Source organism: Pelodiscus sinensis, chromosome 3 (genome assembly GCF_049634645.1).
Source record: "Pelodiscus sinensis isolate JC-2024 chromosome 3, ASM4963464v1, whole genome shotgun sequence".
In the NCBI taxonomy this organism is placed as follows: domain Eukaryota; kingdom Metazoa; phylum Chordata; order Testudines; family Trionychidae; genus Pelodiscus; species Pelodiscus sinensis.
In genome coordinates this window covers 176,432,370-176,449,303 of record NC_134713.1, presented here as the reverse complement: position 1 = coordinate 176,449,303, position 16,934 = coordinate 176,432,370, and the positions used below count along the sequence as shown (strand labels likewise).

At 47.6% G+C, this 16,934-nt stretch overlaps 1 protein-coding gene across 2 annotated transcripts in view; it reads right to left on the bottom strand.

The window, feature by feature from the left end:
* The window catches only part of CFAP36 (cilia and flagella associated protein 36), a 55,971-nt gene that overhangs the window by 28,047 nt on the left and 10,990 nt on the right, over nucleotides 1-16,934 (bottom strand). For both annotated transcript variants that reach the window (XM_075925507.1, XM_075925508.1), the window contains exons 4-6: nucleotides 15,675-15,789; nucleotides 11,747-11,834; nucleotides 331-382 (exon numbers count right to left, since the gene is read on the bottom strand). In XM_075925507.1, coding sequence (XP_075781622.1) covers nucleotides 331-382; nucleotides 11,747-11,834; nucleotides 15,675-15,789 — 255 coding nt within the window. The remainder of the gene's footprint in view (nucleotides 1-330; nucleotides 383-11,746; nucleotides 11,835-15,674; nucleotides 15,790-16,934) is intronic.

The following is a 16,934-nucleotide window of genomic DNA, read 5'->3' as shown; positions in this document are numbered from 1 at the left end:
TCAACCTGTTCATCTTATGTAGGAGTATGACCAAATCATTTAACTGACTTCATTAGAGGTAACTAAATCATTCTCTGACTAAAGATTCATTTTTTTAAAAGTAATAAGATCTGAATGTTGTTTATCAAATAATCAGATTGAGGTTGCTACCTTAGTCATCTATAATTCATTTAGTACAAAAATCTGGGTTATTGTGATGAAAATAGTTTATCAAGCCTTGGATCAGGAACGAATCCCCCTCTTTATACCATTGCTTCCTATGGGAAAAGTGGTTTCAACTTGCAATATTTCTGTAAATCTGAGGACTTCCTAAATAAAAAACGCACTCACCTCTTTAGACCTTTTCCTTTCCTGCTCCATTTCATACTCTTCTTTAGACTTCCTGTAAAACAAACAAAAAAAAAGAATAAATATCAAAGAGTTCTGCATATTACAGGAATTCATATTGATATAATGCTGCTTAAAACACTCAAGGGACAATCTCAGGATAACAGTCATAAGCCACCAAAGCCTCCATAAGCTTTGATGACTTCAATTTGGTACTCCCAATAAAAATAGAGAACTATGACAGATGGACAGCCTGAGAAATTATAGGCCCCATTCTCCTCTGTGCGTGACTAATCTGCATAGGAGAGTTTCCTGGGAATTGCTCCTTTGGGTAGTAGATTCCACCAGTGTATTACCTATGGAAGTTGCGGGGAGGGTTCCACCCCTATTAGTCACAGATAATCCGAGATCCACACAAAAGACAAGGGGCCTCTCAAAAAATATACACGGTCTCTTGACTCCATCTGCTTCTGAGCACTACTGCTCTCTCGTGATCATGAATGCCATTCATCATCCTCTGAAGGGCAGAAGTTAGGGAACTTCCACAGCATGTCATGCATTAATACAGTCTTAGACTAGTAATTTGTGCTGGTTTTTGTTGGTCCACCTGCTTGCTGCTTTTGCATGACCAGTGGGAAAGGATGATCTAAAGGAGCCACACCTGCTCTCCTATGCCAAGTCAATTGAGCTGGAACTCTGCAATAGCCTCTGCACAGAAGTTACAATAAATTGTGGGAAAGAGGAAAGCATGGTGCAAAACAGAACTCATCTAAGGGTGCAGTTTTCATCCAAACATGGACAGAGAGAGGAGTATGATATTCTGTCAATGCTGAGGAGCCATAATGCTGCTCTGACAAGGCAGATAAGAATTGTCCTAACCATTGGGATGCACGGTCCGGCGGACCACTGCTGACAAATCTCCGATCTGTTCTCAAACTGAGAGTCGGGATCACAGAGTGGGTCACAACCCAATTTTAATGGGGTTGCAGAGCTGGCATTGAACTTTGAGTCCCACCAAATCTAAATCCAAGCCCCACTGCCAGAGGCCAAAACCCAAAGGATACACTGCGTGGTGGAGCTTAGGTTACAGACCACCCACCTGGGACTGAAGTTCTTGGGCTGTGGGGCTCTGACTTTCCTGCATGGAGTAATGGGGCTCAGGGAAACTCATCTTCAATCTCCCCACCCACGGTCATGTAGTAATTATTTTTATCAAAAGGGAGTCATGGTACAATGAAGTTTGAGAAGTTCTGAGGCAGTGTTAAAAGAGTGCCTGAAAGAAGAGGACATATCAAAAGTGCTCCTGTACTCTGGCAATCCCTTCATGAAGGAAGAAGCCATTACTAACTATTGCATGTTAAAACATCCCTGAGGCCTGGCTCAGGAGCATTAGATAGGAAGGGAATGGGGAGGAATATTAAAGTGGCACACCATTTGGTATTGCTAAAATGGCTTAGTCAGAGCTGGAGGATTCAACCCTTAGCCTCTAAACATACCTGTGCTCCCCGCCCCTACCCCCGGACGCAACTAGTTATTTGTGTTTCTTCGAGTGATTGCTCATGTGCATTCCAGTTTAGCTGTGTGCATGCACAGTAGCCGGGAATATTTTCCCTAGCTGGATACTGTAGGTCAACTGTGATTTCTGGTGCTGACTCCTGCGCCGAGGGTCGCGGCAGTGCTGTTGTCAGTAATTTTCGTGGTAAGCTGGGCCCTGGTGCCGATGTGCTGCAGCTTGGCTTTGCTTTCTACGGGTTGTGAGCCGAAGCTGTCTCAGGCTTATCTCCGACACTAATATGCGTCGGTGGCAGCAAGCGAGTTGGAGAAGACCTACTTTTTGACATAGTGCGAGATCCTGATGAGTTGGCCCAATGTTTCTTGGTTTTGAACCGGGTCCGAGTCCGGTGGGGAGGGATCAGTTTGAGAGAGCTGCAGCACCCTCTTAAATAAAAGCATTTCAAGCCTTATCTCCCTGTCCCTTCTTGATCACGCCGTCAGTTTTGAACAGTGGGGGCATTTTTGTGGGATATGCCCTTCGCCCAAGCACTTAATACAGCAGAAACATTCGTCTGAGGCGGGAATGGCTTACCGACAGGCACATTTTTTAAAACTGGGCGATCCCAGCATGGTTATCCATCCAATTGTTGTGTTATCTAATAGTTCTTCTTTGTCTCTTTTTGTGTGTGTGTGCGTGTGCGTGTGTGTGTGTGAAGGCACAGTACGTGTCTACTGCCTTTTTTTTTTTTAAACGGTTATATAACTACTACCAACTAACTACTAACTAACAATGAACTACTAATATTATAACTAACTAACTAAGAATTAACTGCGAATTGTTTTTGTCACAGAAGCTGAGGAGAGAGAGAGATCCCTCTGTCTGCAGCCAAGGACGGTTGGGAGGAACTGGCAGGAGCAGGACCGTGTGCTCTAACAAACAGCATGAATGGCACGAGGCACCTAGTGAGCACACATGATTGGGCAGGCCACTGCTGACAAATCTCCGATCTGCAGCACCGGGACAAGCCTGACACCTACAGTGGAGCACCCATGGGGACACCACTCGATGAAGAACAGGTAAAGAGAGTTACTCACCTTGTGCAGTAACGTCTGTTCTTCGAGATGTGTGTCCCCGTGGGTGCTCCACTCGAGGTGCTGGGCTCGTCCCGGCGCCGCAAACTGGAGGATTTTTCATTAGCAGTAGCCCCCTACCGGACTGCACATGCGCGACGGCCCCTTCACACCTTTCATCTGAGCGCAGTCCGGTCTTGTCAGTTTCCTCCCAACCGGAAGCATCTGAAAGATATATAAATAGAAGCTCCGAAGCAGGGAGGAGGGTGGGTCGTGGAGCACCCACGGGGACACACATCTCGAAGAACAGACGTTACTGCACAAGGTGAGTAACTCTCTTTTCTTCATCGACTAATGTCCCCGAGGGTGCTCCACTCGAGGTGAGTACACCGCAGTGGTCTAACATTACATGAGTGCTTCGGGCCTATCGTCTTCGTGCTGTAGACAAGACAGCCTGAGCTACCCTTGAATCAGAGGTAAGTATGTTCGCGAGGGCGTAGTGTCTAGCAAATGTGAGGGTAGATGACCAGGTTGCCGCACGGCATATGTCCTGCAACGGTACTCCGTGAAGATAGGCAATGGATGTCGCCATGCCCCGGGTGGAATGAGCACAAAGACCACTTGCAAGGCATAACATTGTGTGATGCAAGCGACGACCAGGCGGGAAATACGCTGCGCAGAAAGTTGCTTTCCCTTGGAGCGCTCGGCTGTAGAAAGGAAAAGCCGCTGAGACGTCCTAAAGACTTGAGTTCTGTCCAGGAAAAAGGCCAGTGCTCGCCTGACATCTAGAGTGTGCAGATGTGCGTCTTCCAATGAGAAGTGAGGCTTTGGGTGGAAAGTCGGCAGGGTTATAGGTTCATTTATGTGGAAAGCAGAATTGACTTTTGGCAAAAACGCTGGTTGAACACGCAATACTGCCGCATGACTGAAGAATTGCGTATACGGCGGATCGGCAGAAAGAGCTGCTAATTCACTTACTCGACGCGCCGATGTAATGGCAAGTAGGAACACCGTTTTCATCGTAAGCATTCGTAGATCACATGTTGCGAGCAGCTCAAAAGGGGAGTGAGTCAGTGTGTCCAATACTAGAGGCAAGTCCCAAGGCTCCGGTGGGATCCTATGGGCCGGATACAGATTGCCTAATCCTTTCAGAAACCTTTTGGTGATAGGGTGGGCGAACATTGAATGGCCGTCAATTGGAAGACAGAAGGCTGAGATTGCCGCCAGATGTATTCTTAGAGAAGAAATAGCCATTCCCATCGTCTTTAGATGTATCACATAATCTAGGATTTGTTGTATAGACAGCGAATGAGGGTCAAGATCTTTTGCCAAGCACCACGAAACGACGCCATTTTTGTAGATAGGCTTTACGCGTCGTATGCCGCCTACGTGTTGATCAACACGAGCCTCACTTCTTGAGAACAGGAGAGTTCGGAAGCCTGGAGCCAGCTAGAAGCCATGCCGTGAGGTGCATGCGGTCGATGGCTGGGTGAAGAATTGTGCCGTGTTGCTGAGATAGCAAATTGAACAGTTACGGTAGTCGTCGTGGATTGGCAACTGACATCTTCGACAGCTGTGTTAGCACCTTTCTGGCCCAGACAGACCTGGCTATCATAATTACTGTTGTGCCGCCTAGTGCTATCTTTTCCAGAACTCTCAGAATGAGTGGAAGAGGAGGAAAGGCATATAGCAATTGGTGCCGATCCCAGTCCAGGAGGAAGGCATCCCCCAGAGAGTCTGTGCCTATGCCCGCTCGTGAGCAATATTGAGGGTATTTCCTGTTGTGTCAAGTGGCGAACAAGTCCACCTTGGGGAAGTCCTATAACAGGAAGAGGTCGCGGAGCACCTCGGGGTGTAATTCCCACTCGTGTTGTGAGAGGAAATGCCTGCTCAGAGCATTGGCGATCACATTGTCCTTGCCAGGAAGGTATGCTGCGGTTATGGTGATACCTTGTTGAATCGCCCAATTCCACAGGCACACAGCCTCTGCGCAAAGAGAGCAGGAACGCAACCCCCCCTGTTTGTTGATGTAATACACCGTGCATATGTTGTCGGTGAGAATCTGTATGGAGCGTCCTCGGATGATGGGCAGAAAGTGTTTGCAAGCATTGAAGACTGCTCTCAGCTCGAGAAAATTTATATGATGTAGCGATTCCTGGGGCGTCCAGAGACGCTGCGTCCGGTGTTCCTGAAGGTGAGCGCCCCAGCCGAGCAGAGAGGCATCTGTGGTGATTTGCAGTGATGATTTGTGGGCATGAAAGGGGACCCCTGTTAGCATATTGTTGGGGCTGTCCCACCATGCCAAGGAAGTCCGGACCCAGCTGGGCAGAGAAACCAACCTGTTCGTACTGTGAACCTGGGGCGTGTACACGGTGAACATCCAATGCTGAAGACTGCGCATATGGAGTCTGGCATGAGGAACCACATACGTGGTGGCCGCCATGTGCCCCAATAGCTGTAGATGGGTAAGTATTCGGGACTTGGGAGAAATTGATACCAACTTCACCAGGTCCTGTATGAGTTGAAACCTTTTTACCAGCAAGTATGCCCTCGTGGTCAGGGAGTCGAGTCTTGCTCCGATAAACTCCAGGTCGCGAGTAGGTGTCAAGAAGGATTTCTTGACATTGATTGAGTCCTAGGGCTGAAAACAGAGTGGTAGTTGCCGACACTGCCCTCGTGGCCTCGTCGAGTGTGGAAGCCTTTAGCAGGCAATCGTCCAGGTACGGGAAGATTGTAATATCTAGGCACCACAGGTAGGCCGCCACTACCGCAAGGGTCTTGGAGAAAACCCGTGGGGCCGGTAATAGTCCGAAAGGTAGCACACGATACTGATAGTGGTCGGACCCCACTATGAACCGAAGGAATCTTCTGTGGGCTGGGTGGATTGTTATATGGAAGTAAGCGTCCTGGAGATCGAGGAACGCGAACCAATCCCCTTTGTCTAGAGCAGGGATGATCGAAGATAACGTAACCATCTTGAATTTTTGCCTTCTCAGATGACGGTTGAGCCGACGTAGGTCCAGGATAGGCCTCCAACCCCCTGATTTTTTCTGGGTGAGAAAGTAGCAAGAATAGAATCCTCTCCCCAAAAAGCACCCTTTTTGTGCTGGCACCCTTTCCACTGCCCCTAATGTGAGAAGGCGCGACACCTCTTGATGAAGAGTCTGGTGAGAGGGGTCCCTGAAAAGGGACGGGGAAGGGGGGGAGGGAGGGAGAAGAGAGGTGAAGGGAATGACATATCCTGAAGTGATTATGTCGTAAACCCACTGGTCGGTGAATATGAGAGCCCAACGATGGTGATAAGGCCTGAGACGATGATGGAATACGCCTTTTGTGATGCCTAGAGTCTCTGTTAACGGGGTGGTCCGAAGTCCCTCGATCAACACATCAAACCTGCTGCCAGCCCTGTTGTTGGACGGACGCTTTGTTCGGTTGTTGGTGACGCTTTTGGGGACGTTGTCTTGGCCTCTGTTGATCGTATGGTCTGGTCTGAGGCGTCGCATACGAGAATGGTCTCTGCCTATTGTAGGGTATGTATTTCCTACGTTTGTAGGGGGCCATGTACATCCCCAGTGTCCTCAAAGTTGTACGTGTATGCTTGCCTGAATGGAAGACCTGATCCGTTGACTGGGCAAATAGTGACTTGCAATCAAAGGGCAAATCCTACACCTTGGCCTGCAACTCCTTTGGGACAGTGGCCTGGTGTAGCCAAAAAGCCCGACGCATGACTATGGCCGAAGCTGCGGATCTAGCAGCTGCATCAGCCATATCGAGGGCGATCTGTAAGGCTGTTCGGGCGACCATATAGCCCTCTTGTATCACCGCCTTGAGAATCTGACGTTTGGAATCCGGCAAGTGCTCAAACAGAGGGACAAGTTTCGAATAGTTGTCGAAATCGTGATTTGCCAATTGTGCCACAAAATTACACATCCTCAGAGCAGACGTGGAGGAGGAATATACTTTCCTTCCCAAGATATCCAGCCTTTTAGCCTCCTTGTCATTTGAGGAATTTTTGGTTTGAGACGTTCTTATTCTCTGCTGTGCAGCGTCTACAACAAGGGAGTTAGGCTGAGGATGTGTGAACAGAAACTCCATATCCTTCTGAGTTATGAAGTATTTCTTATCCGACCGCTTATTAGTTGGTAGCGATGTGGCCGGAGTCTGCCAGATGTCGTTGGCAACCTCCAGTATAGCGTCATCAAAGGGAAAAGCGAGCTTTGACTTCTGGGAAGGTTGTAAGTTCTTCAGCAGGCGATGCTGTTTCTGTTGTACAGCCGTGGTCTGGATGTCTTGAGATTGCGCAACCCTCTTGAAGAGTTCCTGGAACTGCTTGTGGTCCTCCGTAGGAGACAAGTCCCTGCGTCATCCGGCGAGGAAGAGGAACGCTGCGCCGGTGAATCAGGGCTCTGGTGTCCTTGAAGAGGAGTGTGATCCTGCCTATCCTCCTGATAATGCGAATCCAAATCCCCAGCCGAGGATGGTGGAGCAACATGAGGAGTAGGCTCGTCTGGACCATGTGGAGATTCAGGGGGAGAAAATTGCGGTGACCGAGATCGCGAATACCTTCTGTGGCGAGATGAATGAGAAGAGCACTCGTGATAACATCGGTTGACCCGGCGGCTGTGGCAGGGAGAACAGCCGTATCTTCTCATCGTGTCATATCGACGAGGACACTCTATACGTCTTGGAGACCTTGGTGAAAGGGATCTCTTATAGTAGCGTGAAGGAGACCACGAGTAGTGGTCCCGATAGTATCGACGTGGCGGCAAACGACGAGGTGTCCTATAGTAGAGTTCCCTGGGGGCCGTGTAACGATGAACATGACGATGGTAACCAGCATGGGATGAGGTAGGTGAATCCGGCCCAGGGGAGAAGGTGACACATTCCGGTGTCAGGGACGGTGTCCGGACCCTTGCAGATTTTTGCTGCGCTTTAGTTGGCACCGAGGAATTGAAGGCAGGCTGAGGGAAGCGCCTGTGGCAGAATAGCAGGCAGCAGTGGAGCCTGTACCACTTGATCATCGGCAGAGCAAGGGCTCGGTGCTGTTGGATCAGCTGGGGATGACGTGAAAGCTGGAGGCTGGGGTGGCAGAGACTCTTGCTGCGGTGCCGCATCAGGGGCCGATGTGCCCGGCACTGAGGAACACGGAACGGCACTCAGAGGAGGCGCTGCGGGTGCCGACACAGCTGGTTGCAGGCACGCATGCGCAGGAACTCCCGGTGCCGGGGCTTCTCTTGCCGGCTCCGCCATGGCCGTTGAAGCCGTTGCTGGCACCAACTCTGCTCGCAAAGCCTTTGCGGGTACCGGAGCGGAGCTTTTGTGGCGGATTGCAGTTGGGGCAGAGGAGCTACGGCCCTTGCCCAACTTGTGCACTGGGAGTCTCGGCGCACAGCCAGAGCTCCCCGGTTTGTCTGAACTGCCGCCCGGCGTATTATGGATCCTGCGGGAGATCTCTTGCCCAGCTTGATCTTTGGGAGCAGAGCGCGGCTCGGAGTCTTCTGGAGCTTGGAGAGCCTTATTAAATAAAAGGACCCTCAGTCTCAGCTCCCGATCTCTTCTGGCGCGAGCTGTCAGCTTTGCGCAATGGCTGCACTTTGCTGGGACATGAGTGTCCCCGAGACACCGGACACACCGTGAGTGTCCATCGGAGACAGGGATAGCCTCCTGGCACTGAAAACACTTCTTGAAGCCAGGTGATCCTGGCATCCTTGAGTCTTTTTTCTGTTAATAAGTTCTTTTGTCAATTTCAGTCAGGAAGACACTGACTGACTGCTGAAGAAAAACAGGATTTTTTTTTTTTGGTTTTTTTTTAATAAACAGGGAAAAAAAGAGGGGGACTACAACTACTAACACTATAACTGATAACTATCTATGACTAAACAAGAAAACTAACTAACTAAGAGACTTTCCCTTTCTCCTCAGAGAAGGGAAGGGAGCCCAATCTAACTCTGTCTGTGGCTGCGGACGGTTGGAGAGAAACTGACAAGACCGGACTGCGCTCAGATGAAAGGCGCGAAGGGGCCGTCGCGCATGCGCAGTCCGGTAGGGGGCTACTGCTAATGAAAAATCCTCCGGTTTGCGGCGCCGGGACGAGCCCAGCACCTCGAGTGGAGCACCCTCAGGGACACTACTCGATGAAGAACTTACTCTGCAAAACTGTTTTTTTGAGATGCAGTAAGTATGGATCATGCTGTAGGTGCACATGCACCGGAACTCAAAATCCTTTTCGCAGCAGTCTGTAGTCGAGCTGCACATGCATGGTATGCCTCCTCATGCTTTTGGATCAAGGCATAAAGCAGGGTGGGCAAAAGGGCCTTCACGGGTTGGATTCGGCCCGTGGAGACCCTGCTGTTCCCCCGCCCCCAGGTCAATTAGGGCCTGGGAGTGGGGAAAAGTGCATGAAGTTTCCTCTGCCCTGCCAGGAGCACATGGCTCCTGGCAGAGTGGGAGAAGATTTCGCATGCTCTCCCACCCTAAGTTCTGATTGGCCTGGGGGCAAAAGGGGTAGCGTGCAAAGTCTCCGTCCACCACCAGGGACACAAGTGCTTAGGGAGAACCTCGGGGGGAAGAGGGGAGAAGGCACCTCCCATCTCCAGACCAATCATAGTCTGTGGGTGGGGAAGCAGGGAAGTATGCTGATCCCACCCCTTCTGGTACAGCCTGGGACCACTTCAAAAATTTCTGAAGTGGCCCGGGCAAAAAATTATTGCCCACCCCAGCATAAAGGGAAAAACACTTAAGTATCAGTCTAAAGCTCAGCACCTCTGGCTTCTGTAATCCAGGATTCCTGATGCTCCTCAGCTGGAGCTGGCAAGGTGCAACTTTCCTCCTCAGTTGTCAACCCTGACTGAGCTGGTCTGCTCCCTTTTATATAGCAGCAGCAGCATTCCCAGCAGCATTAACCCCTTAATTTCCAATGCAGGGCCTGTAAACCCCATCACGCGCAGCTGTTAAGATTTTGGATATTGGTATATTAAGGAAGTCTATGGATGCTACTTGATCTGTGGTGGAAAAACCTTTAATAGCTGGCAGGAAAGGTACATCTTTAATTCTCAGGTTCTATGATCCTAGATACATCTTTAACCCTCAGGTTCCATAATCCTCTAAATAACAGTATCACTCTACTCAGCACTCAGGTCTCAGCTGGAGTACACTGTGATACAATGCATTATCCACTTCAAAAATGCGATTTAGACAAACCAAATTTCAAAGAGTCAATATTTCCTGGGAATCTGAAATTTCAAAATTCAACCACTTCTAACAACAAAGTAACTTCTGTTTGTAAACACTCATTAGAAAGGCCCCTCTGAAGTGGGATAAGAAAGAATGCAGGTAGGGAGCAAGGAAGTCAACTGAATGGTGCACTGTGAGTAACGATGTCCAAAATTCATTTATTATCTGTCTTGTCCAACCATGCCTGGTGGTAAGCAGTAAGGTAGTTTTCTCAATATCAGCTCTGGAGTGGTCTTTGTGTGGTCTCAACCATATCATAAAACTTTCTGTCTCAGAGGGAGGCTGATACAAGATGGAGGAGGAAAACAACAGACAACTCCACAAGTATCAGTGTTGCTCTCTTGGTGGATACTTGGGTTGGCAACTGTGACAAAACAATAGAATTCTTTGCTTCAGGGGTGGCTGCAGCAATATTCACAATACAGTGCTAGAGTATAAATGTACAGCATCTCAGTGTTGCCTTGGAATCTCTGAGGAATACCACATTTAATTTGTTCTTGTCCTAACCAAGTCCATATCTTCAAAGGGCAAGTCCTCGGTTCTAGCTTAGACTTCTCTTGGTATCCCAAACACCTAAGCCAAAACGCCCAGTACACGACGACTGCTTTGGCATGCCATGAGTGACTGTATCAGATTCACCTATTGCCTCTGGTAGCATAGTTCTAACTATCATTTTGATCCTGTCTATTATCTTTTCCTTGCCATATTGTGAGAATCATGATAGGAAGGGGATCACCTTCTCCCACAACAGGAATTATTTTTCATCAACAGTACATGATAGGTCATAGTGTAAAATTGGTGGAATGCTGAGAAGTAGGCTGTTAGGCTGAAAATGTCCAGCTTCTTGGGGTGCTTATCTTTAGGAAAGTGGTAGGCAAATACCGGCCCATGGACTGCCTCTACAGGTACAAGTGATCACAGCTCCCATTGCCTGCAGAACGCTGTTCCTGGCAAATGAGAGCTGTAGGGCAGTGTCTCATTTGCTAGGGATGAATGCTTCCCCAAGACAGAATAGGCAGCTGCTGTGTTCATCTATGATGGGTATTAACTAATAGCAGAAAGGATAAGTGGGTTTAACTTAACTCCTGTGGGTTCTTATTCCATTTTTGTCAGCAGCAGATACAAAGGACTCGACCCAGCTGTACAGAGGGAGAAATCTCTCTTCTGTCTGTCCTATCTGCTTTTTTTTCCTTTCTCTTTTTTTTTTTTTTTTTTTTTTGAGGAGAAACAAAAATCAAATGAAGACATTAATAAAACAAAGTGAAAAAGAATTTCTTCACTGGAGAAGCGTTCTGAAATTCAGAGGCAAGTTGGATGTGTTCCAGTTTCTGTCTTATTGCCATGGCAGTAAGCTGGAATTAAGGGATGGTTGAAGACACTTTGCCCTCTATGTCTTCTCATGGGAGCACAAGGAGACACAGCCCCATTGGACATGGAGGTGCAAAAGATTCCAAGCTTGAACATATAGCACATGCACACTTATAGCAAGATCCACACTGACACATGTTGAAGAATATATATGCCACATAGAAAATTAAGGAAATGCCCAAATAAAATGTCTCAGGAAAATCCATGTATATCTACTTCCATAAATATTAAGTAGGAGACGACTTCTCGTTACCTAAGAACCTCTCGGAGTATTTTCATTTCTTGTTGTTCAATTTCAGTGAACACATCAGAACCATCTGTCAAACAGTCAGGTAGCACACCTATAAAAAATAGCAAAAATGAATGTGTGGCTCAAAGAAAATGGACTCCATTTTGCATGCATTCTTCAACCAAAGAGAGAAAAATATGGGAAAATTACTAAACATTAAATTCTGCATTTCAGAAGATATGTTTCAAAAAAGATTCTAAAAGTTTGGATATCAACTTCCCCAGTATGAGATTGGCAGAATTCTCAAAGCTCTGAAGCACTGTCGTGTCATCCCGTCCCCCTCCCTCCCCCCAGGGCAGCTATAGCTGGTAGACCATGACCTAGACTCTCTATTATTCTATACCATTTCCTGCAGGCTATAAATGCTGCTGCCTCAACAACGATTCCAACCAGTTCTGATGCTCCCAAGTGCAAAGCCAATCAAAGTAATTTTTTTCCTCCCAGACTAAAACTATTACAGTAAGGAAAAAAAAACCCACAAAATGATAAAATCCCCAAATTTTGAAGAGTGGAGATGGATGGATGAATGGGAATCTTATCAGAAAGATCCTGAGGGAAGCACAATTACGGTTAGGTAATTATCCCTCACCTGAAAGGTACTCAAGTTTTATGTTGATGAGTAGTATAAAACCACCCATGAGGAACTCTGCATTCAGTAGAAAATTTGGATAATGTGCAGTAAATAAGGCATTTGGCCACACAACTGAATGACAATAAAAAGAAATATTTGAGAGCTATTTATTCAATGAGCACTATCCACACTCTACACTAAATGAGGCAAGGGTCCGGTGGAAAAAAATAATTTATGATCATGTAAATACAATTATAATGCAATTGCCTCAGGGACTGGGGATTCAAAAACTCTTGGAGCCCTAGATCCTTTAAAGCACTGCCAGCGTGCCTCGTGGCATACTCCGGATGGCTCTGAGGGCTGACTGAGGGTGGGGATGCAACGTGGCATATTCCAGGCAGTGCTGAAGGCTGGCTACCCAGCCCTGCCCATTCTGCCTGAGGCCCTGCCCCTTCTGGGAGCACAGAGCTGTCCCCCCACCCACATTGCCCCGGGAACCCAACAAATCTGTCAGTTCTCCTGTCATAATGCATACTCAGAAGGGAGTCAAATTAAGGTTACATAGGCAACTTTAATTCTGGCGTTTTCTTGTTTTTAAGTGCTTGACTTTGCAACCTTAATGTTTTAATAGAATTTCTTGTATATTATATATGTCCATGTGTTTGAGTCTGTTATTCACACAGAATACCATCGGTACTTTTCCTTCTATGTATCCCCAATTCAGGGTTCCACCATGGCTCCTTTATGCTGGTTTTAAAAAGGAAACAGCTTACATAGACAATCCAAACTGTCTCCAAATGCCCCCACTGGCTTGGGCATTCAGCTTCTAATCCCTGGCTCTGACTCTCTGCTCAACTATTGGCTATACCTCCAAATGTTCCATGGTCCTCATCTTGGACTCTGCTTTAATTTCTAGGCTTGGCTCTGACAGTTAGGCCGCTCAGCCATGTCCCAGTCATATCCATTTTACTATTTCTTGTAAAAACTATATACTTTATTTATACACATGCACACTTTTGTTGTACACACTGAAACGGAAGAGGAAAATTGCAAAACCTCTACGAAAGTTTCAAACTCACTGTATCAAATACTAGAGTTGAAGTCTCCAGACAATATTATACTGAAATTAGTTTATATATACAGGCAGTCCCCGACTTACGCGGATCCGACTTACGTTGGATCCGCAGTTACAAACGGGGCTCGCCCCGGAGGACACGGACTGCGGGACCTCGCGGTCCTGCTGCCCGTGTACTCCGGGGCTTTCTCCGCGTCTCCCTGGTCTGCAGACCAGGAAGACGCGGAGCAGAAGACGCGGAGGGGCTCGGGCAGCGAGGCAGCCCAGGTGCGCCTGGGCTGCTCCGCTGCCGGCTTCCCCGCGGCTTTGCAAAGCCTCGGGGGAAGCCGGCAGCGGGACAGCCCAGACGCCCCGCGGCTGTCCCGCTGCTGGCGTCCTCAGAGGCTTTGCTCCCCGTCTCCCTGGTCTGCTGGTCTCCAGCAGACCAGGGAGACTGGGAGCAAAGCCGCGGAGGACCCAGGCGGTGGGACCGCGGTGCATCTTGGTCCGCCGCCCGCGTCTTCCTGGTCTGCTGGGGGGCGGGGGGGCGGCGCAGCTAGTACGCCCCTTCCCCCCCAGCAGACTAGGCTTTTCTCCAGATGCCTGTGGCAGAGCAGCTGGGGCGCTGCCGGTTGGTCCCGCAGCGCCGCTCTGGGCGCTACTGGACCAACCCGGCAGCACCCCAGCTGCTCTGCCCCAGGCGTCCTGATTCAGCCACTGCTGGTCAGTTTCAGCAGCGGCTGAATCAGGACGCCTGGGGCAGAGCAGATGGGGTGCTGCTGGGTTGGTCCAGTAGCGCCGAGGAGCGGCGCTACTGAAGCAACCCAGCAGCACCCCAGCTGCTCTGCCCCAGGCGTCCCCAAGTCAGCTGCTGCTGAAACTGACCAGCACTGACTACAGGAAGCCAGAGGCAGAGTTGCTCTGCCCCGGGCTTCCTGGAATCAGCTGCTGCTCAGTTTCAGCAGCAGCTGACTTGGGGACGCTTGGGGTTCTTAAGTTGATTCTGTATGTAAGTCAGAACTGGCAGTCAGATTCAGCAGCGGCTGAATCTGGACGCCAGTTCCGACTTACACACAGATTCAACTTAAGAACAAACCTACAGTCCCTATCTTGTACGTAACCCGGGGACTGCCTGTATAATTATATTGTTGTTAAAGTCAATAGATAATAACAGTGACAACATAACTCTCATATATTTAACTCCTGCAGTTTTAGATGCAGCACCAGAAAATGATAGTTTAGTAACTGAAGTACAGATCAAGCTTACTAAATAGCCCTCAAAACTAGTATACAGAATGGGATAAATATCTCCCATACTAAGGACCTAGAACACACATAAATTAGTACAGTGATAGAAATGTAGCCTTGTTAGTCTGGTGTAGCTGAAACAAAAAACAGGACTACGTAGCACTTAAAAGACTAACAAGATGGTTTATTAGGTGATGAGCTTTCGTGGGCCAGACCCACTTCCTCAGATCAAATAGTGGAAGAAAATTGGCACAACCATATATACCAAAGGATTTTTTTTTATTGTATCCTTTGCCAGCTCCCCGCACGTATTGGCTCCAGCCTACCTGCCCCCACGCTCCTGCCTCTGTATCAGAGGCAGCAGCACGGGGGTGGAAGACACAGGTGGATCAGGTGCTTGTGGGGAGCTGGCTTTTAAGCCAGCTCCTCACAGGCACCAGCTCCCACTCCCCACCCCTTGTTGCCTCTGACACAGAGGCATGGGGGAGGGGGGAGGAAAGAGTGGAAATTCATGTAGTTGACAAGTTTAACTGATAAGCCCAGGCTTATCAGTTAATCATGTAGTCAGCTACACAATGACATCCCTACTCCTCACCCTAGCCAAGGAGGACAGGAATCCATGCATGGATGCTGAGTGCTTTCCTCTTGTATCCTAAGAGGGATGGAAGGGAAATAACAGCAAGCAGTGTCCCGGTACAAATTTTGGGGGGGGTACGGAATCTGAGACACTTCCCCTCCCTAAATGGCAGCCAGAGATGAAAGGGGGTTGGGGCTGGGGCAGTTCCAGACTGAGGAATCCCCAGCCAGTCCCTTTAACCTGCCTGGCTACCTGCTGCTTACCACAGCAGTCTTCAGGAGACCATTGTGCCTCTTCCTGCATCGGAGCATCCCAACTGGCCAGCTCCTTCTAGCTGGAGTGGCACACCAGTTTATTTTCACCTCTGGGTAGACCATAGAGTTATCCACAAAACAGCTGAAAAGATGAACTGAGAATGAAAATGTCATTTACCATTTCTTACCATTTCTTTCTTGAATGATTCTAATGGCTTGCAACTGCATTTCAATGTTTTTCTGTACCATCATTTCTTTAAATAATCTAAAATCTTCTGCTGCCAATACTGGTTGCAAAATGGCCTTTTGGGGGGGAAAAATCTAAAAATTAATTAAAAGCCTTACAGAAATAAAAAAAAAAGATCATTTAATCAAAATAGCCCAAACACTAAATAGTCTGTATTATCCACAAGACAACATTTGTACAGTGTGTCTATTTAGAATTTGTGTGTGTTATTTCCTGAAATAAACAGCTATTGTTGATACAATGCCAAGAACGCTGGAAAAAAACAGGCAACTATTCAAGTACAAACATGGAAAACAAAAAGCTTTTCTTGTCTTATGCTCTTTAAAATTCAGCACTGTCATATATGATTTTCTGTTTTCTAAATGCAGTTTACAAGCTGTACAGTATAGTAAAATATATTAAATGACTTAATTCAACATTGAGGGCCCAGTCCTTCAATGAACTCCACTGCAGGTGGACTTCAACACTATCACAGAATTCCAATGAAGCCAATGGAGCTCTAAACAAATGCCAAGGTAGTCCCAGTATAGTTCATTGCAATTTCATAGCCTAATATTTTTAATTGAACATCATTATGTTTTGAGAGACTGTAATGCTGTCAAATGTATAAATATTTTAATAGTTATACCCAACTCTTACAGACATGACAAATATTTAAGAATGACAAAGAAAAAAAATTAAAAGCTAGTTTATCCAGTGGACTATGATAGTGCTCTGTATTGTACGGGAATTAGATTCCATGTTTTATTCCCAGTGACTTTAGTGGGGTCAGGATTTCATCTTCAGTATTCCCCCCCCCCCAACACTCAGAGTCCATATGCTCATTCCTTCTTGGCTAGTGGAAGAGCTTTAAGTCATTACTACTATCTCTGAAAACTAGGTAGGAGGATTTTAAAATTATACTGGCAAGACAGATTCATGGTTAAGTGCCACACCATTACTGTAATCACGATGCAGTAGTGATGTGACTTTGTAGCAACTTGTATGTGTGGGTAAAAGGTATGGCAGAGTCTTGCAACAGGGCTAACACTTAAATTTTTCTAATGTATACAAGACTCTAGAATCTGATAGGCCATAAATAAACACTAGCCACTTCCATCTTGGTCTTCATCTGTTTTTTTAAAGGAAATATGTTGAACATATTCCCTGCCCTTGTCCTGACAACAGCCAACACATTATTGCATAGCTGCACAAAGGAATA